The 26,333-nt window shown below is 39.9% G+C and overlaps 1 protein-coding gene across 3 annotated transcripts in view; it reads right to left on the bottom strand.

Moving 5' to 3' along the window:
* The window catches only part of agap2 (ArfGAP with GTPase domain, ankyrin repeat and PH domain 2), a 42,912-nt gene extending 19,682 nt beyond the window's left edge, over positions 1–23,230 (bottom strand). Inside the window, exons 1-7 of one of the 3 annotated variants that reach the window (XM_059332799.1) lie at positions 22,924–23,230; positions 6,505–6,563; positions 4,167–4,254; positions 3,037–3,122; positions 2,158–2,293; positions 1,270–1,404; positions 237–355 (exon numbers count right to left, since the gene is read on the bottom strand). In XM_059332799.1, the coding sequence (XP_059188782.1) occupies positions 237–355; positions 1,270–1,404; positions 2,158–2,293; positions 3,037–3,122; positions 4,167–4,254; positions 6,505–6,563; positions 22,924–23,098 (798 nt within the window). In that variant the 5' untranslated portion in view covers positions 23,099–23,230. Of the gene's footprint in view, positions 1–236; positions 356–1,269; positions 1,405–2,157; positions 2,294–3,036; positions 3,123–4,166; positions 4,255–6,504; positions 6,564–14,366; positions 16,546–22,923 lie in introns of those variants that run through there. The other 2 variants (XM_059332797.1, XM_059332798.1) reach the window with 2 other exon arrangements.
* Between the last annotated feature and the right edge of the window lie 3,103 nt (positions 23,231–26,333).

Genomic DNA, 26,333 nt, shown 5'->3' with positions numbered 1-26,333 from the left:
ATACTTGTAAATTTACACCAGGTATCTTATTTTAACCTGTAATACGGTTTATATCCTGTCACTAATCTGAATCTGCAAACTAATAACTAAATTTAATAAACGTAATGAAGATCAAAAGTATTGTTTTTGCCTCTGAGATGTAGTGGAGTTGAAGTATAAAGTTACATTAAAATGGTCTTGAGTCAAATGTTTGTCATGACACAGAAATAAAACCTCCAGCTGCCAGGATGAGTTACCTGTCCGGGGAACGAGGCAGATCCAGGTGTGGAGCCTCCGGAGTGACTGGGAGAGTTTGGGAGAGACTTACAGGCCTGCAGCGCCGCCTGCTTCTTCTGAGCTACAATCTTCTGAGCAGCTGGAAAACAAACAAACAGCAACATTAACCCTCTGAACCCCACCGTCCCACCAGGAAACACGTTTTCTTTAAGTAATCGCCAAAAATACGTTTATCGTAGAAAGAAACTGTTAAAAAGAAGGCATTATGTTCCAAATTTTAACTTTCTGACAATCTTAAAACTGATCGTAAGTTACAAAAGTTTCAGTTAGTAACCGAAACGAAGCTTAAGATAGTGATATTTCTGTCAGAATCACTTCATTCACCATGTGTCATTTAAAACAATGTAAAAACGAAACATTTTGGAATAAGTAGGTTGTGTTAAAAACATTAAATTCTGCTCCTCGGAGACACTGTGAAGACATGACCAACGGTCACGGGACAAATATTCATTGAAATTATGTTTACACAGAGCAGAGAGGAGAGGACAGGAGAGGCTGAAAACATGACAATACTTCAATATGTACAATATGTGAAGACACACTTTTCCCCCAATATTCTTGACACTTGTGGGCACTTGGAAAAGTTATTATATATATAAAATATAAATTCCATTTTATTCCAATTTTAAAAAATCAATTTGCGTTTCATCTTGTTTTTTGTTTTTGATTTGTTTGTTTTTTTAACGATTTTTGTCATTCTAACTGTTATTTTTCACAAAGGCATGTTTGAGTTGTTCTCACTTCTAGCCATGATTGTGCTGATTCCATAGAGCTGCAGCACTTATAGATTTATAGAGATTTTATGTAATGCAGTGAAATACAAGGACACAGTGAGGAAAATTTAAAAAAGAGCAAAAACGCCCTGAAACAGCTTGTTGGGGTCCAGAGGGTTAAACTGTTTCACTCAGTAGTAATATGTGTCAGAAACAGGAGTTTTACCTCACAGTGAATCCTGTTGATGTGTATTTAGAGCAGAATTTTCACTCAACTCACCTTCTGAAAACACTCGGTCGACGTTGAAGCCGTAGGTCGCGCAGGTCTCGTAAAACAGCGAGTGACGCACGTCGATGCAGAGCTGTCTGGCTCTCTGATCCTCGATCACACGAGGGTTGGTGCTGCTGATTTTATCTGAAAGGACAAGATCAGTGAATAGAAATAAATTGGATTTAAAGGTTTTAAAAAGTCTGATGTTGGAGAAAGGTGCCTCCTCCTGCTTTAAGTTACTTCCTTAGTTTTGCTTCATTCCAGGGTGCCTGTTCCATTATGATTGCTATTTTTATACTACAAACACTCAACAAATAGCCCCATATTGCTGTTTGACATCAGATTACACCACATGCATAAAAAAGCCCCGTCCTAAAACATTTATTAAATAATTACTCACCCAAAACACTGTAAAATCCCCCCCCAAAAAAGTCTCTTGAATCTTAATGACACACATTTAGCCTTTTGTGGTATTTAATATTATAATGATCGATTAGTATTACTTTTTTACTTAAATTCAAGCTTTTTTAAAATATTTTTTTCAGATAATGCCATTTTTTCATTTTGTGACCTTCCAAAAAAACAGGAAACATGGAAAAATATTTTCTGACATACATGCCAATATATTGTTTATTAAGTATACTATTTATGTTTTTGAAGTTCTAAAGACTGAATTTAGTGGTCAAAGTATATTACATTTTTGTTTTGTTTCTCCTGTAAAGTTGGTAAACTAATTAGTTTCGCTACTTGTTACTGGGAAAGAAATAAATAGAAATCAAATCTAGCGCCTGAACAGATTTATTAACATTTTCACAACTCCAGAAAACATTTTGACTCATGAAAAGATTGATTCTTTTGTGTCAGAATAAATCTTGGTGGCTGTGACATGGTGCTGACCTTGGGTGCCGACCACGATGACGGGGATGTCGTGGCGGTGAGCGCTCAGCTGGCTGTAGAGCTGGTAGAGCTCCTGGAAGCTCCCCTCGTTCTCCAGACTGAAGACCAGGATCACTGCGTCCACCCAGCTGCTGAACTGCATGAGGAAGAGGACGATGGATGAAGTCTGCAGGTATTTAACTGTTGCACACAAACTCTCTCAACTGTCTCACACACACACACACACACACACACACACACACACACACACACACATTCTTGTACTTCTATCTTTGTGAGGACCCTCATTGGCACAGTGAATTCCCTTGCAAGGTTATAATAGTTTTGGATTTTTCATTAGTTTTAGTTTTAATTTCGTTGTGAATTTTTGTTTTCAAATCCAGTTAGTTTTAATGAGTTTTTAGAGTGAGTTTGCTAGTTTTAGTTAAGTATTTATTTTTTTAAATGCTTTAGTTTTAGTTGAGTTTTTATTAGTTTTAGTTTTTTTTGTAATGGGGTATTTGTTGGGTGGGAGATTAAAAGAGCTAGGTCACAGTAAATTTTGCCTTTATTTCCTTTGTCTTATCCATCTTCATTATGTATGAAAAAAGTTGACAAAGACGAAAACGAAGGACATTTTCACTATAATTTTAGTTAGTTTTGTAACCACACAATACAGTTTCAGTTAATTATCATCATCATGTAACCTGAACCCTTAAAACAAAGTCTGAAATCTCAAAAAAGCCTTTAAAGAAGTGAGGACCGGCCGAAATGTCCTCACTTTGCAAAAATGTCCTCACTCTGTTGGTTAAAAATGTGTTCTGGTCCTCACTATGTAGGAAGTACAAGAACACACACACACACACACACACACACACACACACACACACACACACACACCTGTGCATCAGGTGGTCCAGCTTCCTCCCGGATCAGTAATAAGTGACTCTGTCCGTCCACCAGCACTTCCTTTTTATAACGGCCACCTGATGAGGGACAGACACGTTAGTTTAAAACAGCATACAAAATGAAATATGACACTCAGTGAGGAAGAAGCCAAAAATATGATGTTGCATGTTTGTTACAAGTACAAGTCCTGCATCAAATACTTCCTTAAATTAAAGTATGCAAGTAGAATCAGCACAATCTCCATAAAGACAGTAAAACTTGTCCTGATCATGTAAAAGTATGTTTTTACGGCTGTAGTTGGTTGAGCTGGAGCTACCAATGATTCATTTCATTATGGATTAATCTGCAGATGAATTCTTTAAGTTTATTTTATTATTATTATGGTTATATTAGATTAATACAAATGAACTGATTGTTTGTAAAAAAAATAAAAAAATAAAATAATGAGAGAAGTCGTCTCATTGATCCAGAGTCCAAAGTGAGGCCTTCAACATTATAACAAATGCATTTAAAGAATTAAAAGGAAAAGCAGCATATCTTCATATTAAGAACCTAAAAAAATACTTAAACATTTATATAAACATTTATTTTTTAAATTAAGCTTTTTGCAGTATAATTTGAACAAAAATTAGAACATGGGGTGTTCTGTTTTAAAAGAGGATTTTTTATTTTTATTTTTTTCTCTCCAAATAATAGACAAGAACACATGCAATTATACCTATAAATACAGTATATGCTACTAGACTAGAATACATATGGAAAAATATTTTATAATAATAATAATAATAATACATTTAATTTATACGGCGCTTTTCTAGACACTCAAAGACGCTTAACAGAGAATAAATAAATAAAATAAAAATATTTTTGGAGAAATATACACTTTTAATTTCCCCATATTTCTTTAAATTTATTGACTTGAAGCTTCAGGGAGAAAGTGATTCATAGTTCTTTATTTTCATATGTTTTGTGTGCAAAAAGTGTAATTTGTGAAGTAACTAATGCTGTCATATGTGTGTAGAGGAGTAATATGTACAACATTTTATCCAAGGAAAAATACCCAGATGAAGTACAAGGACATTTAAATTTGCTGTAAAAAATGAATGTTTAGTGTTTCTCACCGTCGGGCTTCTCCAGAGCAACATAACTGCCTGTGATGTATTTGTTCACCAGCGCTGACTTGCCACTTTTTAGACTTCCCAGAATGCCCTGGGAGAAGAAACACAGCACCGTGAAGATCAGTCAGGGTCAACGTGCACGCTCCATCACTCTGCCCCGTATCAAATATAACCCAGACTGAATTAAAACTGCTTTAGTTTTAGTTCCTCCATCAAATGTGTCTCTGTTCATTTCAGTTCTTGTTCAGTCTGTCACCTTTTAAAGGAGTGTAATCACAATATAAGAATACTTTGCATTTAAAATTTAAAGTGTTAAAAGCATTTACTTAAAATACCAAAAATTAAAGTAGGGCCAATTTCAGAGTACTATATACATAAGGCTATGAATTCAGTGGTTTCTAAGTTTCAATATGAAGCATTTAGTGGCTGTTAAAATTAAAATACTTCGTAGAGACAGAGCACTTTTAAGAGGATATAAGTGCAAACAGATGTGAGACATCAGCAGTTACAATCCTGAAAATCAGAATATTTAATGTTAACTTTCTGTCACTAAGTCATAAATCCAACTTTCCTACATTTATGTAAGATAAACTGAAGCATTAAAATAACTTGTGTTTTAATAGAATGTGGATCATTCAGAAAGCTGCAGTATTAAGTGTCTTAGCTCACTAACACACAGAGAGGAAACAAAATGATGTATTTTTGTAGGTTAATTCTCCTCTGGGATTTCGGATCATTGCAGAAAATAATCTCACACGTTTCTGATGCTGACATGTTTTGTTCAGCAGGATGAATACCACTGTTATGGTGTTTGAAGTGTTAATGTAGCCGACAGATCATCCGTAGCCTAATAAATAGTTTATCAACCTAATCTACAAGAGTATACAGAGCCAGAGGCTGTGAGGCGACTAGTGAGAGAGTTCCTGTCCGTGATGATGTTCAAACAACCACTGTAGTCTCATTTCCACTTGTTAGCAGCCGCTTTATTTAGGACACGTAAAAACGTATAAATTCACAAGTGGGGGTATTTACCCCTGGTAGAGAAGTATTTAGATCCTTTACTGCAGTAAAATCACTATTAACACACTGTGAAATTACTCCACTACAAGAAAAAGTCCTGCGTTCAAAACCTAATGAAGTAAAAGTACAAAAGTATCAGCATCAAAATGTACTTAAAGTATCAAAAGTAACTAAAGCTGTCAGCTAAATGTAGTAGAGTAAATACTACAATATTTGCCTCAAAATGTAGTGAAGTACAAGTATGAAGTTACATAAAATTGAAACTCAAGTAAAGTACAAGTACCTCAGAATGGTACTTAAGTATAGTACTTGAGTAAACGTACTTAGTAACTTTCCACCACTGGTATTTACTAATGTATTTTATGTCATAGAAGAAAACACTTCAGCTTGTGTTAACCACAGACGTTATTTCAGCTTCTAACCACCAACACATTCAAAATCCTCACTGAGTTTGAGAGGAGAGACCCCAGGACACTAACATGCTAACTTACTTTCTGCATTAAAACTCATTCCTGTGGCGCTCTATAGTTAGCATTAGCTTTCTTACTGCCAGCTTGTCCTTTCTGCTAGACATAGATCAGGGGTCAGCAACCTTTACTGACAGAAGAGCCATTATTGGCCAAAAAAAGAGAGAAATGTTGGAATGGAGCCACAAACCTTATTTTGAGCCTTACAATGAAGACAAAACAGCCTACTGTCTAAATTAGCCTACCAGCATTACTAATAGGTCATAATGAGCATTTATTATTATGATTTTGTCAGAATGAAACCAGATCCAAAGTGTAAATGAGAGGCTGAACATAAAGAAATATCTCAGGAGATTTGGAGTCCGAAGCAAGCCTAGTGAGGGAAAATCAAAACTAGACTTGAAGTTGGCTAAATTCAGAGTTTAAAGTGTCGGGCTGCAGACTTTTGGACTCTATGATGCACATTTTAGTTGACTAAAATGTATCTTTTTAATGCTGTATATAAGCTACACCTTTTTACAATTGAAGAATACAAATTGCTTTGGGTCTACACCAATGATAAATTAAAAGTAAAATGTAAAAAAAAAAAAAAACTATTTCGTTTCATATAATTTGTTCGTCACAGCCACAGGGAGCAGAGGGCCTAAAGGGCCACATGAGGCTCTGGAGCCGCAGGTTGGCTACCCTTCACATAGAGTGCTAAAATAATCATATGATATGTTTAAATCTAAAAGTTTTAGCTAGAAACAGACGTTTTGTTAGTGTTTGGTTGGTGACGCTTGGCGCTCTGTCTCTATAGAATAAACTGTATAATCCTGTTTGTGGTGCCGGTGTGTTGTTGCTTTGGGTCTCACCAGTCTGAGCTCTGGGATGGATCTGCTCAGGGTCCACTCCTGGCTGTTGGCAATATTTACTAGAGAAGGAGAGACGGAGACAGTCAGTGAGGCAGAGACACACAGAGACAGATTCATCATTGGGATCATGTACAGTAGAAAGGGCAGCCATCGTAACGGCCTGTGGGAGCGCCATAAATCACACAGCTGCTGCAGGACTGCTCGCCATAAGCACACGTGTGGCCTCGCAGGTCATTTTAATGAACATAACCTTTGAGTGACGACGGGGGGGCCGACAAGATGCAGCCACACCACTCGTTATCCACTTGGCTTCCCATGAGCTTTAAATGACGGGCAGCTGTGTGGAGAGTCACTGATTGTGGCCTTTAATGTATGTTTTAGTTCAGCTGCCAGTCAAACATCCAAAGACTCCACTGTGGATTCCAACAGCATCTAAACTAGAGCTGCAACTTCATTGATTCATTCATTAACCTTTAGGTTTTGCCATAAAGTAGATGGAAAATTCCCATCACAGATTCCTTGAGATTAAGGTAACGTCTACCAATGTCTATATCAGTGTGAGCAACAGTCAATAAGCCAAAGATTATATTTCAGTTTATGGTGATATAGAACCGGGAGGAACGGCAAATCGTCAAATTGGAGAAGCTGCAGCCAGAGAATGTTTTTTACTTCATCGACTGAAAGAATAAATCGCTTCTTAACACATTTGCAGTCAGAGGTAAAGAACAAAACTGTGAACTCTGTACAGAGACGTTTTCTATAGATACATTCACTCCAGCATCCACAGCTATTCACTCTAGTATCTCTGTATGACAACTTGAGGAAAAAGTTTTTAAGAAACACTCAAAAATGCCACTTTACCCCTTGGTGTTCCTGCAAATTAACCTGAAAACCCAGAAAAAAAATTTTAAAATGCAAATTGAAAGCTGCTCTTGAATAGTTTGGTGTCAATCTGTGGTTTTGGTCAAATTTGAAAGGTAACACTCTGAAGTTTATTCCCAAAGAGACAGAATAACTGTAAGTGCTGCTGTTTTTGAGTGATTGAGAGTTAAAACGCAGTGAAAAATTTGCTTTTCATTGTCCGTCTGAATATTTTTGGTAAATACAGGCCTGCAGATCATTATAGCTGGGACTTTATAGCTGAAAAACATAATGGGATCACATTTTAAAATACCTACAACCTACTCCCAGTTCAAATTTGATGAAGATATCTCAAAAAATGACTAATTTACACAGGCTTTTATAATTGTCATAATAATATTTATGATTATATATTTATGGAGACTCCAATAGCATCCTTGGTAGCCATGATGTCATACCAAATGTCCATACATTTTGTGACACAAAGACATAAAAAAAGTTTTTCTTTTCATAAAGAAATTTCTTTTGGTAAGGTGAGTTAAAAGAGGTTTAGAACAGACTGTTTGTAGGAAGTTCCCATGCTTAGTTATAGGCTGCAACAGCAATTTTTGGGTTCATATGATTTGTTACAAAGATTAAGTGCAAAATTGAATACTTTTTTGCCACCTGAAAATTGATAAAAACGGTTAAAAAAAAATCCCTCCAAAATGCCACATTAAAACACCAAGACTTTGAAGAACACCATAGAAAAATCCTTGCTATGACTTGGTTTGAGATTTCTGCAAGAACTGGTGAGAAAGCTCCTTATTGTCAATATAGTGTGGAAAGCCATCCATCCTCTGAATGCTCTACGTCTCTAGTTTGTGGATTAACATCATCAAACATGAAGAAAATTGGGCTCATTGAATCCACAAGAGACTCAGCTTTCTAGTCAGACCCGATATTTGCAGCTCACAGACTGTTTACTGACCCAAGTATGCAGAAATATACATAAACAAAAGGCGGAAATAACCTAAACTGCATGTTATCAGCATGTCTGTAATGTAAAGAAGAGAGTGGGTACCGATAGGACCCATTTACATTCAGATATCTCAAGGTCAGAGGTCAAGGGAGGCTTTTGAAAAAGGCCATGTCAGCTTTTCTTCGCCAAACAAGCCTTAAAAACTGAGTCCACAACAGCCTCTGAAACACAGTCTAGTCTGGGGTCCAGGGTTAATATTACAGGGGTTCTGTACTCACTCTTGCCCCCCTTTAGAACCACCATTGTTTGGAAAGAGTCACCACGACCAAACCAGACATCACCATGAAAACATTCAATAATATAACATTTTGAGTGCGGATGGTGGAAAACCACACAATCCCTCCCATGCACATCACAGTACAGTAGTCTGGAGGGGTCGGGTTGCACACAGCTGTGCCAACGTCCCCACTGGGCGAGGGAGAGGTGGCATGCCCCCAATGTGATGTGACGCTCACACTCAGACACACAGCTGCAGCTTCAGTGGGACGAGAATAAAGAGAGGGAGAGAGCCTGAGGAGAGGCTGAAACTGATTCAGACAGAAAAGAGATTAACAGACATTTTTTAGGTAAAGCGACCTAAAACCAAAGCTGTCCTGCAATAAACCCTCCTCTGTGAAGGTTATGATGTTCAGTTTGTGTTGAAACTGTTTTAAAGAGGTGTTGATTGAACTGTACGTTGATTCTGGAAGCTGTAGGTTGTGTTTTAGGCTATTTGTTGTAGTTACCTGTATTTGTCCTCTCAGCAGTTTCATGTTCCCTCTGTACTCTGGCTTTTCTTTTTTGAGAAGAGAACTCAAGGGAGTGGGACTAAACAGCTGTGAAGCCTTAATTGAGGCTAATCAGGGAAAGACAGGCTTCAGATTGTTTGGGAGCATAAAGATTGGACTCTGGAGCGATTGGAAAAGGTCACATGGTCTGATGAGTCCAGAGTTACAATGTTCCAGTGATGCAATGTACACTCTGTGGGGGTCTGCTCAGGTTCAGCTGACTACTACCCCTTTACGACCAACATGAACCTATAGTTCTACAGCTGGTGTAGAACTGGTGGTCTCCGCTTTCCCAGAAACGATCAGTTCCAACTTCAAGCATAAAAGCATAATGTCGCTGTCCGATGCAAACCTCTTTGGACAAGTAAAATGTGCTGAAACTGGATGAAACCAAAACCGTTATCTCCACTGAGATCAATACCTGTCTGCCAAATCCTCGTATAATCCATTTCCATAATGCATTTTCACCGTCTTGGAACAGGAAAAGAAAAACTCACTGTCATTGCTGCATTACTTCATCTTGTCACCGATTTGGTAACTGAACACTAGCTAGCGTTGCGTTAACAAGCTCATAAACTATCAACCACTCATCAACTCTGGCCCAAATCTAAAGAAGCCAAATTTCTTTTCTACAACCAATTCATAGTAGTCTTAGTATCGCATTTGCAACATTTATTGTGAAAGGTAAAACACTGGCCGCAATATTGAAAATCCCACAGCAATGCTCTGTGCATTCCTCTGGTGTGAATGAAGGTGAGTAGGGCAAATGTAGGCGAATACACGTAAAAATGATCTTCAAAAGGGTACTATACATTATAAAAGTGTATTTTTAAACTGATCAACAATTGGAGTATTAAAGAAAATAATCACACTAGGAGAGACATGCAGTGCGGCTCATTAGAATCCTTAATAACAAATACTCCATTTTAACGGTATTTTTTACAAAGTAGCGATTTAATAGTGACACTTATATACAATCTAAAATTTAGTCAAAATATGAAGTTTTGTTCTGATTTATTCATTAATGGTAAATGTTTTTTTTTCCTGGTTAAAAAATTATTTTTTTGAGATACAAGCTTTGCTTTCGTCAGACAGCGATAATATAAATCACTATGATTAATTTAATAAAGCACTGAATAATTTTCGGTCCAAAGTGTAGCACTGTGTTTATGAAAATGGCAGACACAAAGTTTTCGTTGGTTTTGTCTGATCCTGCCTACAGCTCCAGGTGTAATCCGTTCATGACACCAACTATTTGCTGGTCTCAAATGAGACCAGCAAATAGTTGGTGCCGCTCTGGAACCAGTTTTCCTGCAGAGAGCTGGTTCGAAATGTGAGGAACTGGTTTGAGATTAGGGTCTAGCCCTCCAAATGACCAGGTCTTTCCATCAATAGATTTTCTTCCCTGATAGCACAGGCACATTTCAAGACGGCAATGTTTCGGTTAATCAGGCTCCGATTGTAAAAGAGGTTCAGGGAGCATGAACCTCTCATAGTCCAGACCATAACACCATTGACAATCTTTGGGATGTGGTGGAGAAAACTTTACGCAGCGGTCTGACTCTCCCATCATCAATACAAGATGTTGGTGGAAAATTAACACAACTCTTGACAGATATAAATGTGACGTTGCATAATCTAAATCGAAACAATACCACAGTCAGTAATCAAAGCTAAAGGTCCAAGGAAATATTACAAGTGTGTGACTTTCATTGGAATACATTTCACTTTTTCATAATTGTTTAAAGTAAAAAAAACAACCTTAATATGATGTGGTATATTATGAGCAAAATGTACTTAAAGGGACAGTTCACTCCCAAATCCAATAAGATCACCAGTGTAAATGACAGAATAGGTCATTAGGTTCGTACATAAACAAAAGGTTTGTTGTTGGATTCACGCTACAAAAGCTCTTCTCTAAGGTTGGGTGGAAACTTCCTGGTTAGGTGATCTAAAAGACAGTTTAAACCAGGGGTAGGCAACCTGCGGCTTCCCTATAAACGGTATTAAAACGTCCACAGCCCGGCACCTTAACATATACATTTTGCCAACATCAAGTCTAGTTCTGAGTTTCTCTCGCTAGACTAGCTTTTGATTCCAAATCTCCTGAGATATTTCTTTGGTGTCCAGCCTCTCATTTTCACTTGATTCATCACTGCATTCTGACAAAATCATATTAATAAATGCTCAGTATTACTTATTAGTGATGCTGGTAGGCTAATTTAGATTTAGTAGCTGTTACATCTTCATTGTGAATCTCAAAATAAGGTTTACGGCTCCATTACGACATTATTCCCCTTTTTTTTGTCCATCAATGGCTCTTTTGTTAGTAAATGTTGCCAACCCCTGGTTTAAACAGTGAATAAATTATGTGAATGCTCGAAATGAAGAAGTTATGAGGACAATGTGACTACTGGAAGTGACATAGTTCAGTAAAAACGTGATGCAGGAAGTTAAAAAGATGTTTGAATCACATGGTTTACTTTTGTTTTTACATGGGACACCAACGCTGTTCTCCTGGTAAAAGTCCTGGGTTTGTTTGAAACCCGACATTCAGAATTACTACAACTGCTAGAGGACAGTGTCAAACGTTCATATGTCTCGTATTTCGCTGCTTGTACGTACGACCTGTGGGGTCAGACTACAGTCTCCCAAATCAATAGATATTTTTCCTTTTTCGTCAGTGGATGCTTACGGTCTGAGGATTAGCAAAGTCAGTAGGATTCCTCCTCTGGGGAACATGTAGCTAAAAGTATTTCAGAGACAAAATGACCATGGAACAGAAGAATTCCAAAAGGAGGAACGAAATAAACCAGGGAAAGACAAGAGAGCAGAGCGGGAGGTTTTGGCAGACTGTGCCGCCCGCCATCCTGGGTGTGAATGTGTGAAGTGTCCTTCAAAGCCAGAGGATGATTAAACTTGAGTCTCGTTCTAAATCTCTGACGCGTCCAGGCCAACACTGCACAGCCGGCGATGATGTGATGCAAAAAAAAAAGAAAAAAAGGGGGGGTTTAACATAGGAGCTGCCGCTGCAGGCAGAAACAGAGTTTGTCTATCTTTGTGAGAGTGAAAGCTCTCTTTATGGCCCGCTGCTGGTGCCAAAAGTGATCAGACAGTGTGATCCTTCTGCTGCTTCGACACACACATTTATACAGAAAGCCAATTATCCACACTCGCTGCTCCAAACCAATCATGTGTGATCCACTCTGCAACCCCCACATGTACCGACGCCTGTAGCTCGCATCCTAAAACTGCCAATTGTACAACTTAAATCTTTTTTTCCCGTCAATTTGTCAGAATCCTCTCAGCCTGTGTGTCATTGCACGGTCACGCACACACACACACACACACACACACACACACACACACACCTCCTCCACCCCTCTGTTTCATCAGCCTCTGTAGCAGCAGCAGAAGCAGCAGTCCTGCCGGTTGCCATGGCAACACTTCCTCCTGCCCTCAGTTAAGTGTGTGTGCAAACGTGTGTGTGTGTGTGTGTGTGTGTGTGTGCAGAAGGCTGGGGCTAGTCTCACTACTTGCATGTGTAACAGTGTGAATACACAATGAGTGAATGAATGCATAAAACACACACATACTCCCACAGGCGGACACTCGCTCTTTCTCTGAACAAACATGTTTGTGAAAGAGATTCACTGTTTAACGCTGCAGTCGTCGACACACACACACACACACACACACACACACACACACACACACAAAAGCAGTGATGGCAACTCTTAAATCTCAAAATGATGCTTCTGACATGATGGAGGAATCTGAATTGAATGCTTGACTGAGACAAAGACAGGAGAGGAGGGAAAAAAGCTGCATGTAGTGGCAGAACATGCAGTGGGTGGACGATCAAAGACAGGATTAGAAATGTTCTCGATTGGCTGTGGATGCACACTTCCCTTTTTGACGTGGGTCAACAAATAATCGCCTCATGTCTTTCCCTCTTTTATGGAAATAAAGCTGAGGCAAAAATCAGCCGGAGCGGCGCAATCCACCCATGATCATGCCACCGGCTCTTCTCCCCTTTGGCTTCATTATGAGATTTAAACCCATGCTGGGAACGCTGCTTAAGTGTGTGTGCGTGTGTGTGTGTGTGTGTGTGGAGATTACCCCTCCAGCGGTGTGAAATCTGCCCGCGCTCTGAGGGGAATTAGATTAAGACCGTCCAAGATGATTCTATTGTCAGTTCTCACATCAAAGAACTTCATCTGTCGTCGATTTTTGGCTTCGGGAAAATGTTTCTCGTCACGTGACGGCATTACAGCCTGTAAATGTGGCCTGTGTGGGGTTCTTTAAAAGGATCAACCCCACCCGACCCCACCCCGACTCGTTTTAAACGGATGCCTGTGCACAGATGAAGGAGCTACATGTCTGATAATTGTTTGGCAGAGGAACTGAAGACAGGAGGGAGTCTGATGACAGTTTGTTGTCTTGGATTTAAGGATTTAGAGCTGAGGAGGTGAAAGTGACATTTACGTGCACAAAATATTCAGTTTTTTGTCAACCAAGCTGTTAACAGGGCTAATTATCATGAATATTACTCTTATAATTCTGTTTACATGCAGCCATGAGTCACCTCGCCCTCTTGAAAAGGTTACGTCGTTGCGACATTTGCCCAAATCCAAAAACCTGTTGATCTTAAAGTCCTGCATGATGTTTAAAAGTAGGTTTGTTTCTCCTTCTGACCAGACATGTCGGCTTTTCTTTTGGGCATGCACCTCGACCCACTCACCTTGCAAACTGTTGGCTAGTTATTTTGTGCACAGAACTGCCGCAAACAGGCAAGAGGCATTAAAAAACTGCTGTAAAAACCCCAATTTGAGATGTATGTACGTAATGCTTTGTGTCTTTGTGCGAAATTTGCAACAATTTGTTCAATAGAAAGTTTAAATAAATACACGCAGGCAGAGGACCAACTACCAGGATCCTAATAACCCACATGAGTGAATCTGGGCTCACGCAGTATATATTACTGGGGCTTGAGGTTGAATGAAGTGAAAGTCTTGGTTTGGATGTCAGAGTCTTCGTGTTTTAGAATCCGAATATTGATGCGAAAGTTCAGAAAAATCAAACTGGCGCCACTTTAGTACACATAGTATTTGCATTCAGCGTTAAAGTACCTGGACAAAAGCGAGAATTCAGCAGATATACTGGATTATTGGCATGTGTGTAGATGTTGTCATTGTGTTGTGACCTCCTACCTTCCTCCTCGCTGGAGTCTCTCTGGATGTAGACCGGCGGCGCCGTGGACGACGACCCCGCCGCCCCTGAGCTGCTCTTTGTGAAAATCCCACTGATGAACTTGAGCATCTTCCTGTCTTTAGCGGAGCCCCGTTGGCCCTGCTGGGCCTGCTGGGCCTCCCTGGCCAGCCCCAGGTCTTCAGAGAGGCTGTTCAGGTCGCTGTTATCCAGCGTGCGGCTTTTACCTTTGCGTGCCGGTTTGTGGCCTTGGTTTTGAGGCGCAGGCAGCGAGGCCGAGCCAGTCTTTAGTCTCTCCTTTCTGGGCATGTCTCTCATCACTGCAGCCATGCCACCTCCGATGTCCAGAGGTATTCCAGCTTGTGCTTCATCCCGCAGGTCCCTCCATCCTTCGGGCCTGCTGGCCTCGGCCCATGAGGCCCTGCAAGGGCCCGGCGAGCGCGTCGGCATGCGGCAGTCCTTCCGGTCCAGGCTCTGTGCTGAGGTCGGGCTGCGCTCTCTACCGTCCCTGGACTCGCGACCTCGGGTGGCCACACTGCTGTGAGACTTCAGCAGGCTCACGGGCCGCTGTCCCACCGGACGGATCGGCAGGCTGGTCCTGGTCGGGGTGCGGCTGGGCTCCACCGCCTCTGTTGGAGGGGTTGTGGTCAGTGATGGGGACCTGCACTGCTTGGCCTCTGGGGTGGACGGCGTCTTCTCGACTCGTGTGAGGTCGATCTCTGCAGTCTTCACTCTCTCGGCAGATGAGGGGATGGAGAGGTTGCATGGCGGCTTCTCGCTGCCTTTGCTCTGGACATCAGAGGGCAGTTTATCCTTCAGAGGGCTGACGGGTTTTCTCTCTCCATCTTTGACTTCATCACTCAACTTGGCCGCTTTCACAACAGCAGCATCCTCGGCTCTTTGCGGCTGTCCAGCTCCGTTCTCCGCCCTTGCAGGAGCTTCACCTCCAGGCTCGGCTCTCTGTCGGGCCTCCTCTCCGGCCTTTCCTCCAGGCCCGGCCTCCACCTCCTTCCCCTGGGTGCTGTTCTTGGCCTCCCCTCCATTCTCCTCCACAGCCTCTACTTTGACCAGGGTGAGGGAGATGAGGTAGGTGGTGCGTTGCTGCAGGGCGCCGCCTCCGCTCATGTGGTCAAGCTTCAGTGGACACACAGTAGATGAATGAAACCAGACAGAGCGACATGGAAGACTGACAGTTCGTCAGCGTGTTGGGATGCGAGAGAATCTGACAACACGACCGTGACAGAAAACTTACATGGAGGAAGATTAAGTTTCTCCTTGGAAGATTCAACAGCAGAGCGGCCGTCGGTTTCATCCATCCCCCAAATCCCTATTTCTTTGTTTCGGATTTTAATTTCAGTCACGGATTTCTTCTCTGACTTTAATTTTCAATTCTCTGGGAAAAATAAATCCACTCTTCTTCCTGACAACCTTTAACACACTGTCAGTGCAGTCCAACAGCTCTTTTGTTCCTAGAAAACAGCCAATTAAAATCTACCCGCTGCATATGTATGCAGCTACTGTGGCTAATAAATCTTCATTATTGTGCCTCATTCCGGATGGTAATTATTTACTTGACCTTATTTTTATTTGCAACAACCCCCATGTTATATGTTGCTCAGTCCATCCTCTTCACTCAGAGCACACAAAAAAAATCAAGATTCAATTCAGAATAACAGCTGCCCCGCATCATACGTCATCAAGAATTTGATCAACAGCAGCTGTAAAGGTGAAGTCTTTAAAAATGCATCAGTGTCACCCTAAAGCAGCATGGCACTGTTCACCCAGAGTTGTATGTAGTCCAGTCCAGATCATGGGCTCTCACTGCAAGCCACACATGTGTTGACAGCAGCATCCGTTCAGAGAGCGGGCGGCGGGAGGGTAGGCAGCCTCACGGAGACGCACAGGAAGGACATTGATGAGGGCTGAAGGGGATCAGGAGGAGAAGCCAGCAGAAGCCCGGGCGGATATCTGGAGATGCATGACCGAGTCAGGGCGCGTCCGGCCATCACGCCCCTCTCGCTGTCTCCCCGTGTCCTCTGAGCGCATCAGGCTTCGAGCATGACAACACAGCGCCGGCACAGAGGAGGCGCTGAGGCGAGTCACTGCTCCCCAGTAGAGACACCGTCGCACAGGTTCACCGAGTCTAATCACACACATACACACACACACCCTCACACATGCACAGCTCACACTCTGCGTTGCGCTCTCTGGCTCCCACCAACACAGTGATAGGAATCTCCGATGTCCCTCCCTCTACATGCCCCTCCTTGTTCCAATAGGCAATCCATACAATGCAGAAAGATCCTCTTTCCCTTTCCCTCCTTTATTTTCTCTCCCTCTCCCTCTCTCTCTCTCTCTCTCTCTCTGCTGCTCCTCTCAGACTGTGCAGGGTCCCTGCTCTTTATTGCTCATCCCTCCCATCCCCATCCTCCCCTCCCCTCCATCTTTCTCCCTGCGTGCCGGAGAGAGGAGGGGGAAGGCAGCGGGTAACGGCTGGTGGTGGAGCAGTGCCGCCACACAGGCTGGACCTGCTAAATGATGGGGAGACCGCCGGAGAAAAGATCAGCAGCGATCAGTGGGGAGAGTGAGCAGGCAGGCAGGGTTAGTTGGGGGGGAGAAAAAAAAAGATGGATGCATGTTTGTGGAGGGAAAAAGACACGAGGACGGGGTGTGTTTTCAAGTGTCTGCTCCCTGTCTCATTTATCCAGCTGCCAGAACAGTTTCATCAGGATCATCCATCTGTCTTCAGCTGTCTATATGTGTTTGTGTGCTGCACAAATCAGTGTGTGTGTGGCTCTCTGTGGCTCCTCCTCAGTAGGAGGCTTGGCTTGTTTGTTGCTAAGGTGTTACAATCTTCCTGGCTCTGGTGGCACAATCATCTCCTCCATGTCCCTCCTTCGTTCCTCCTCCTCCTCCTCCTCCTCCTCCTCCTCCTCCTCCTGTGGTACATTCTGTATCGCAATCACTCCCAGGATCACGGTATCAAAATGGTGTTTCTCTCCGTGTGAGTGTTTCATTGTGTTGTACATGTGAGTGGAAGCGGTTTCCTGTGAGCGCATTGATTTGTAGTCTATTGCTGACTACGGCATGTGTTCATTAGCAGAAGTGGGTAAGCTCTGGGCTCGCAGCGTGAAGCCGAGCATATTGGACATCAATAGTTGGACCACAGAATTCAAAAAAGAAAATTGAACACATATATTTTTTCTCTGTGAGTAAATTGGACCCATTTCAACACAGTATTGCAAAAGGAAATGTCCATATGATGGAGGTGGAACAAATTTTCTGTTCTTTTAAAGATGTTTAAGATACAATAACTTGTCTGTCATTAAAACCTGATAAACAGGAAGACTATTCATTCATTCCCAAATATAATAAATAATAACAATGAGGAAGAAGGCTTCATTGTAGTATTTAGGTACTGCAAAAAAGGCATTTTTACCATCTGAAGTCGCCAATCACGGCGACATTTTCATGACATCATGCTGTAAAAACGAAGCCGCATGTTTTCCTGCCATCAGCTTCCCTCTAAAGTTCTTCAAACTCCATGCTGGTTTTTGTTTGATGATGATTGGCCAAGTAAAACCAGAGATAAGGTCAAATATATTTAGTATAAAAATTGAAACCAACAAACTGTTTCATTGAGCATGACTTTGGGTTCAAAATGTCGATCCAGTTAGTCAAAGTGAAACAATAATGATCAGGTCATATAGGTGAGGCTGTGCTGAAGAAAATGATACCAACATGACACGATGAACATTTTTTGAAGTGGTACATACAGGCAGAATGAAAAGGATTCAAAAACATACATAATAGCCCAAAACTAAACTGTTTTTCCAATTATTAAAACCTGTTTTGCAAAATACAGAAAGCTATGAATACAGTTTGAGAAATAGAATTTGAGCTGCATTGAACATTCGTTTTCATTTTCCTTTAATCTGCCAATTATGTTCACAATTAACAAGTAACCGGATACACTGCAAAACATCTGAAAATTCTTGTCAGATGGCAACGCTTTGACGAGACCCACGGCGTCTTCCATTAACTGTAATGTAACTGTGTAATGATGTAATATTGATAGGCTGAAGGTTTTTTTCGCTCAGGGTGAGTGAGGGTAGGCTGGACTTTGACCGAGCAGACTGCTGATTTTGTAAGTGTTGTTATCTGGAGTAAACCTGTGTTTAAGCCCAACCCTGTTCTTTTACTGAACCTTAGTCAACTGGTTTTATTGCCTAAAGTTAACCTTCTGAACCCCACCATTGAAATGTATGGTTGTTGTTTTTTAAAGATAACCAAATATGCACTGTTTATTGTAGAAAAATAACTATAAAAACAGACATTATTGCTGAAATTTTTACTTTTTGTATGTCCTTAAACTCATCATAGGTTAGGAACTTTTCCGTTAGAAAAAGTAACCAAAAATGAAGCTTAAAATTGTGCTATTTCCGTCAGAATCACTTTCATCCACGTGTCTCATTTAAAACGTGTCCAGAAAGTTTCAGATCTTGTTAAGAACATTAAATTATGCTCCTCAGAGACACTGTGAAGCAATGATTGATTCTGCTGAAACAAACAGTAACGTGACAAATATTCACTGAAAATCTGTTTACACAGAGCAGAGAGGAGAGGACAGGAGAGGCTGTTTACACAGAGCAGAGAGGAGAGGAGAGGAGAGGACAGGAGAGGCTGGAAACATGACAATACTTCAATATGTACAATGTATGGAAACCCATTTCAATATTGATGACACTTGAGCCTGAGCACTTTTATTTCAGTTTCTATAAAATAATTTATCAGACAAATTGAAATAGCATTTTTTCTTTCTAACTGTGTTATTCTGCACAAAGACATGTTTGCGTTGTTCCCACTTCTAGCCATGATTGTGCTGATTCTAATCGAGCTGCAGGACTTATAGATTCATATATATTTGATATATTGCAGTGTAAAATAAAAGGCCAGAGTGAGAAAAATATGAAAAAAGAGCAGATTACACACTGAAACAGCTTGTTGGGATTCAGAGAGTTAAACTTCATTCTCTAATCAACAAATTGCCTTATTGTTAACAAATAGAAATTAAAATACAGGAGAAAACTTCAAAAGAAACTGGTGCAATTATGCCGCATGCAACAACAGAAACACTGCACCAAACATGATTTACACATCCATCAGTGGAATTATTACCGGGTGTAATTTTGTGTGTTAATTACTCTCTGATTAAAAAAGCAATCCTTGATGTGAAATCAGAGGAAGCCTTTCCCCCACAGTGCGCCAGTCTGATCCTCCCACCATCATCCCGTAATACACAATCTGACTGTCCACCTGCTCAGCCCGCTCCCCCTCCTCCTCCTCCTCCCCTTCAACAGTCAGTGAGAGGGCAATAACTACTCTCACTGAATACAAAAGACCTCCACCGCCTTTGGCTCAAGGGGAAAAACACACAACCTGAGAGAGCACCGCAGCCTCCAACACAAGATAAAATCTCAGACAGGAAGCTGCTTTAAAAAAACCCAACATACTCCGAACATATTTTCAGGCAGTTGCGACGTGTAAAAATCAATTTCTATCGTGCAGCATGAGGACATGACATGTCTGTGAGAGAGAGAGTGCACGTCAGGCTGCTGCAGCTTGCAGCGCTGCACGCTGAATCTAATTATTTGGAAATAGACACCCACATATAATGCAGAAAATCAGGTTGTCTTCGGGCAGACACTTTTTAGAAACACTCTCTTTTCTCTCTCACATGCAAGCAGACAAAGCCCACACACACACACACACACACACACACACACACACACACACATTGACACCTATGGGCGGCTGCCGTCAGATGGACACTGGCCAAGGGCAGTGGTCATGCTGGGTGATTTTTCATTTCTCCTTCACTGGGAGCTGTCCTTTCTGTCTCTGCCCCCCGCTCTGCTGCTATGCTGCAGTGAACACCACCAGTCAGATTCACATTTAAATGTCTTCATTTAGCTCCTTTTCTCCATCTCCATCTTCTTCTTTTCATTTTTCTCCCCCCCAGCCCTTTCCCTGGCACACAGTCAGACAGACACTCGCTTATTAAGTCCAAAAACACAGAGGTGGCTCTCTTTTTAGCACCAGTGAACTCTACTCTCACAGATCCAGGCCCCGTGGAGGATACACTCACTTTGATCCCCACTCCAGCAGCCTAATTATACACAGAAAAATCAGCTGAATGTTTTAACACATATGGGACGGGTTTTTCTCAGAGTGTGTTGAGATCTGCCAGATCCTAAAAAGACCTCAAAGCTTCCCAGAATCCATCAGGGGGCTGACTGACCTTCTCTTCACACACAAACAGCAGAATGAATGAAACAGCTAATGAATAAATGGATGAAATAAAAAAGGTAAGCTGGTTATTGCTTAAGGTTATTCCTCCCAATCTGACCTCCCCGAACAGTGTAAAGTACGTGTATAACTCTAAAGTACAAGTCTCTATTTTTAATGCAGCTTTATATTCTACTGCTACTGCATTCAAATTCAGGGACATATAGTAGTTTTTTCCTACATTTATCTAACTGGGATGAATTTTCCTAAATCTGAAAAAAATAACATGTCCTCAAACACTGTAAAACTGATACACGGTCGCAGTTTCAGACATAAATAATAAAAGGATTTTAATTTTTTTAATTTATTTAATAAAATAGCTTGAAAAGCTATAATCAAAGAAAAAATTTAAATACTGCTTAAAATAAAATAGATAAAATAAATTAAAAAGACCAAACAATAAAAATGATAATAAAATAGATTTAAATGCTTTAATATTCTTAATAAAAATAATAATACAATTTTCTAATAAAATCAATAGTAAATAAAACGAAAAAATGTATTTAAAAAAGACAAAACAAACTATATAATAGACGTGAACACTATTAATAATTATACATGGTTAAATTAAAGGTAGATTTTTTTAAATGGATAAAATTGATAAGAGGGAAAAACATATTAATATTAATATTAATTATAATAAAATAAAAAATAAGAATATTTCACAACATGAGTACAATAAAGTAAGTGAGTGAATTAATGTAAATAATCAGATGCCTGGCTGAAAAGGGAGGTTTTAAGGTTATGTTTAACAATTGTATTTTATAATCTTGATTTATCTTGTTTTTAAATGTAAAATCTTACTCTGAAAAATTTCTCGTCGCTCCAACTGACATTTTAATGTAGAGGAGTAGTATGAAAAAATGGAAATACTCAAGTAACGTACATCAAATTAAAGTACTTATGAACAGTTATTGAGTACATGTACTTTGTTACTTTCCAACACTGGTGGCCAAATAAGTGTCATGGGTGCACAAGATGAAACAAAATCCATAATTTGACAAAGAATAAATTGGGTTACAAAAGTTTTCAAAGCTTAAAATGTTGATATTTGTGTCAGAATCTCTTTATTCTCCATGTGTCATTTAAAATAAAGTGTTTGCACTAACCAGATCCTGTTAAAAACATTAAATTGTGCTCCTTAGAGACACTGTGAAGACATGATTGATTCTGCTGAGACCAACGGTCACTTGACAAATATTCACTGAAAATCTGTTTACACAGAGCAGAGAGGAGAGGACAGGAGAAGCTGGAAACATGACAATACTTCAATTTATACAATATGTGGATACACAATTTTTCATGATACTTGTGGGCACTTGGAAAAGTGTTTATATATAAATTCCAAGTTGTTGTTTTTTTGTTCCCACTTCTAGCCATGATTGTGCTGATTCCATAGAGCTGCAGGACTTATAGATTTTATGTATATTTTATATATTGCAGTGAAATACAAGGACGCAGTAAGTAAAAAAAAGAGCAAAAACCTCCTTGAAACTTGTTGGGCTTCAGAGGGTTAAAGTAGCTGAATGCAGGACTTTTATTTTACTGACGTAAAGGATGTGAAGACTCCTGGACGTCACATGTGCGTCTTCTACAGAAAAGCTCTCAGGGAGTTTGACAGTAACATGTAGTGTCACATTAACAAGAAAGGGTGGGAAGTAGCGTTATGAGGAAATGATGTAAAACTGATCATGTAAAGGCCCTGTTTGTCTGAAAGGAAGTGGCTTTGAGGGCAGTTGCAGATTGGCAGACAGGAAGTAGGCCGCACAGCAGGTTTCATCCTGCTGCCATGGCGATGGCTGTTGAGGGATGCTGCCATTGGTCGGCCTTGTCCAGAGGCCGACTGATAGATAAATGCCACTACAGTGCGCTCCACGCGGCAGGAGGTGATTTCTTTCACGTCGCCGTGAGGTATAAATGAAAATGAACACCAACTTCCTCCTAAAAAGACGCACTGAGTGACACAGGAAACTCAGAGGAAGCTAAAAGATCACCTATCGTGTTCTCCCACACTCAGCCACCAAACTCACTGTGAAACAAAGTCTGCACAACATTTCTGTTATTTATCAAGTTATACATAAAGAGAGAAGCCTCTGAGGCAGATCGTGCATCAAAATTCTGTCAATAAGAGCTTTATCGTGCAGGTAAAATGTTGTTTTTCTTCCCTTAAATTCAACAAACATGAACAGATCTGAAGCAGGACGAGCTCACCTTGAATGCTGTGGAGGAAAACTTTGAGGCCCGAGCGCAGCTGAGGCTCCGACACTCTTTCAAACTGCTTGTAGAGTCTGTTGATTGCACTCTGGAGAGAGTCGTGCCTCTTGATCTCTGCTTTTATCGCAGTGGAGTTTACCGACTTGCTGTTGCTGTTCATCCTGACACACATGGACCTTCTTTTGGTAAAAAAAAAAATGAAGCTAAAGAGCCTTGTTTCAGCCCATTTGAATTCCCAGACTTGTTTGTTCCTCACAAGAACTTTTAGGATACAGAAGCAGCAGAAAAAGAAGCGGCGGCGTCAGGGTGTTTCTCTCTTTCTCTATCTCTCGCTCTCTCACTCTCCAGACCACAAAAAGTCAGCGCACGACAATGTGTGTCTCAGTTTCCTCTGCAGGTTTAAACTGAACTGAATTCACTTCCTTATTTCATACCGTATTCTTCTCTACGCGCAGCTTTGGCTGCTGTGTGGCCACACCGTTGAAAAGGTGCCTGAGGCTGCCATTTGTCTCACATAACACGCTCTGCTGCTGTTCATGAAGAAACTGTATTTTAAAAACATAATAATAATGAAAGTGTAATCACAACTGGTGTGAAATGTCCACTTTTATCAGACATACAGAGAAGAGTACATATTTACAAATATCTGTGGTGCCTGACCCACTTATGTCAGATATTGGCCTATATCAATTTGAATATTCCGTCAGTCCTTGGATGGATCATCGGTTATAAAAGTTTCCATTTGAAAAAAGTAACTAAAACGACGTTTAAACAATGTTGGTATTTGTGTCAGAATATCTTTATTCTACATGTGTCATTTAAAATAAAGCGTTTGCACTAACAAGATTCTATTCAAGATTCTGCTGAGACCAACAGTCGCGTGACAAATATTCACTGAAAATCTGTTTACACAGAGCAGAGAGGAAAGGACAGGAGAGGCTGTTTACACAGAGCAGAGAGGAGAGGCTGTAAAAATGCAAATCGTTCAATATGTATGAAATGGCGACCCAATTTTTTCCCCCAATCTTCATGACATTCATGAAAAGTGTTTACATAAATTATATTTTATTCCAATTTAAAAAATTTAAAAAAAATCTGTGAAAATACACTTGAAACAGCTTGTTGGGGTTCAGAGAGTTAGGACACTAAAAAATAGCTTTATAACCCTTCGCCACTATGATATTACCCCTTAACAACATATGGCATATATTAATGTACACATTTATCAGTGGAGCAGCTTGTTGTTCCAGATTACTCTTCCCTCAGTGAACTCTGTGCAGTTGTGTGCAGAGACTGATTTATGAGTAAATAAACGACTGTTAATGTGAAAACATTTGTGTGTTTGTCTCAGTTATGCTGCACCACAGATGTCTCCCTGCTGTAGTACTGAGGCCTGTTTTGTAATCCTTGTGTAACAAGTGTCCTTTCATCACCACAGAGAGTCTGTTGAGGAGACTCACTGTTCTCAAAAACACTCTGGGATCCTGTATTTTCAGAATTTTTGGATTTTATTTTATTTATTTTATTTATTTATTGTTTATTGGTTTTTGATTTTTTTATTGCTCTTAATTTTTTATGTTTGTCTTTCGTGTATTTTATTGTTTATTTTGGTATTTTATTTTATTTTTCTTTCTGTGAAACTCTTTGTACTTTGCTCTGCAAATAACATTATTATTTTTATTGCTATTATTACAAATAAGACTAAACAAGGCTCTAGTTTTCTAGTTGTTTCTGTGAATATGATTTTGTTTGTGAAGTAAAGATTATTATCATACATTTTCCTGACAGAGAATTCATCAGTATAAATGCCCAATAACACAAACTAAATTTTAGTTATTTAATAATTTTTCAATTAATTTGAGATGAGTATTTAATTTTCGGTGTGAAGGATTAATAATGGCATATATTATTATTTTCTTATATTTAACTGAAGGTGAGTAGTTTCACCTGTGTGGTGACAGAAGGAACAAAAAGGTTCGAACTTTAAAGTGGCTCTGCGCTTCACTTATTGTGACATCACCTGGTTGTTTAACCTTCACGGTGCAGAGTGATGTGTGTGCAGAGTCTGATAACAGAAAGCTGTTTCACCTGCTGATGGGTGGAGAGTTTCCATGCCTTTATCTTAAATATGTCATGTCATACGTACGGGATTCTGTAGTTTACAAGTCAAACAAACACTAGGAGTGACTTTTATAGGAGACATCTTATGTGTAATAATCAAACTTTGAACATATTTGCACATTCATAGATTTCAATTAGTCATTTTTACTTGCACATTACTTCCCTGGTTATGATCAAGTTTTGGAGTTTGCTGGTTATTCTTGTAAATATTAATATATTTTTATTGTGTATATTGCTTCTACCCACTTATTTGCATTTTTGTTTCATTTGCCTGCTGTCTGCTATAATTTTGCGTCTTTGTTGCAAAAAACTCAGCAGCACTGTGAAGCCATGATTGATTCTGCTGAGACGAACGGTCTGTGATAAATATGCACTGAAAATCGGACAAAACTTCAGGCTGTTTACACCGAGCAGAGAGGAGAGGACAGGAGAGGCTGTAAGTCTGATATATGCAGATATGAATATTTTATTAAAGAACGTATAAAGCAGGAAACAATGGTTTAGGTGATGAAATGTTAGCTGTTTATTTAATTTTTATCTATTCTTTAACTAAATATTCTGACATAACATCTAATTACACAGAGCAGAAAGGAGGGGACAGGAGAGGAGAGGTTGAAAAAATGCAAATAGTTTAATATGTAGAATATGTGGAGACACATTTTTTCCCCATTATATGTGAGACTTGCAGGCACTTAATAAAAGTGTTGTGTGTATATAAATTCCATGTTTTTCAAATTTAAAAAAGATAGTTTATCAGAGAAATTCATTCATTCTAACTGTTATTCTGCACAAAGACGTGTTTGAGTTGTTCCCACTTCTAGCCATGTTTGTGCTGATTCCATAGAGCTGCAGAACTTATAGATTTTATACATATTTTATATTTTGCAGTGAAATACAAGGACATAGTGAGTAAAGTTTAAAAAGAGCAAAAAAACACCCTAAAACAGCAGGTTAGCGCACTTAAAAAGTAGCATTATAGCCCTTCCCCACTCTCTGATATTACCCCTCACCAACTTTTTCTCATCAGAAATGATATATATTATAGTACATATATAGTGCAGAGTACATATATCAGTAGTACATTTTTTTTTCTAGGATTTCTGTCATTCTGTGTTATTCTGCACAAAGACATGTTTGAGTTGTTCTCACATCTAACCATGATTGTGCTGATTCCATAGAGCTGCAGGACTTATAGATTTATATAGACTTTATATATTGGAGTGAGTAAAGTGTTTGGGGTTCAGAGGGTTCAGAACAAGCTAATTGTTGAATATTTTTTTACAGAA

This window comes from Centropristis striata, chromosome 5, assembly GCF_030273125.1.
Source record: "Centropristis striata isolate RG_2023a ecotype Rhode Island chromosome 5, C.striata_1.0, whole genome shotgun sequence".
In the NCBI taxonomy this organism is placed as follows: domain Eukaryota; kingdom Metazoa; phylum Chordata; class Actinopteri; order Perciformes; family Serranidae; genus Centropristis; species Centropristis striata.
The sequence above is the reverse complement of the archived record's forward strand: the minus strand, read 5'-3'. Positions and strand labels throughout refer to the sequence as shown.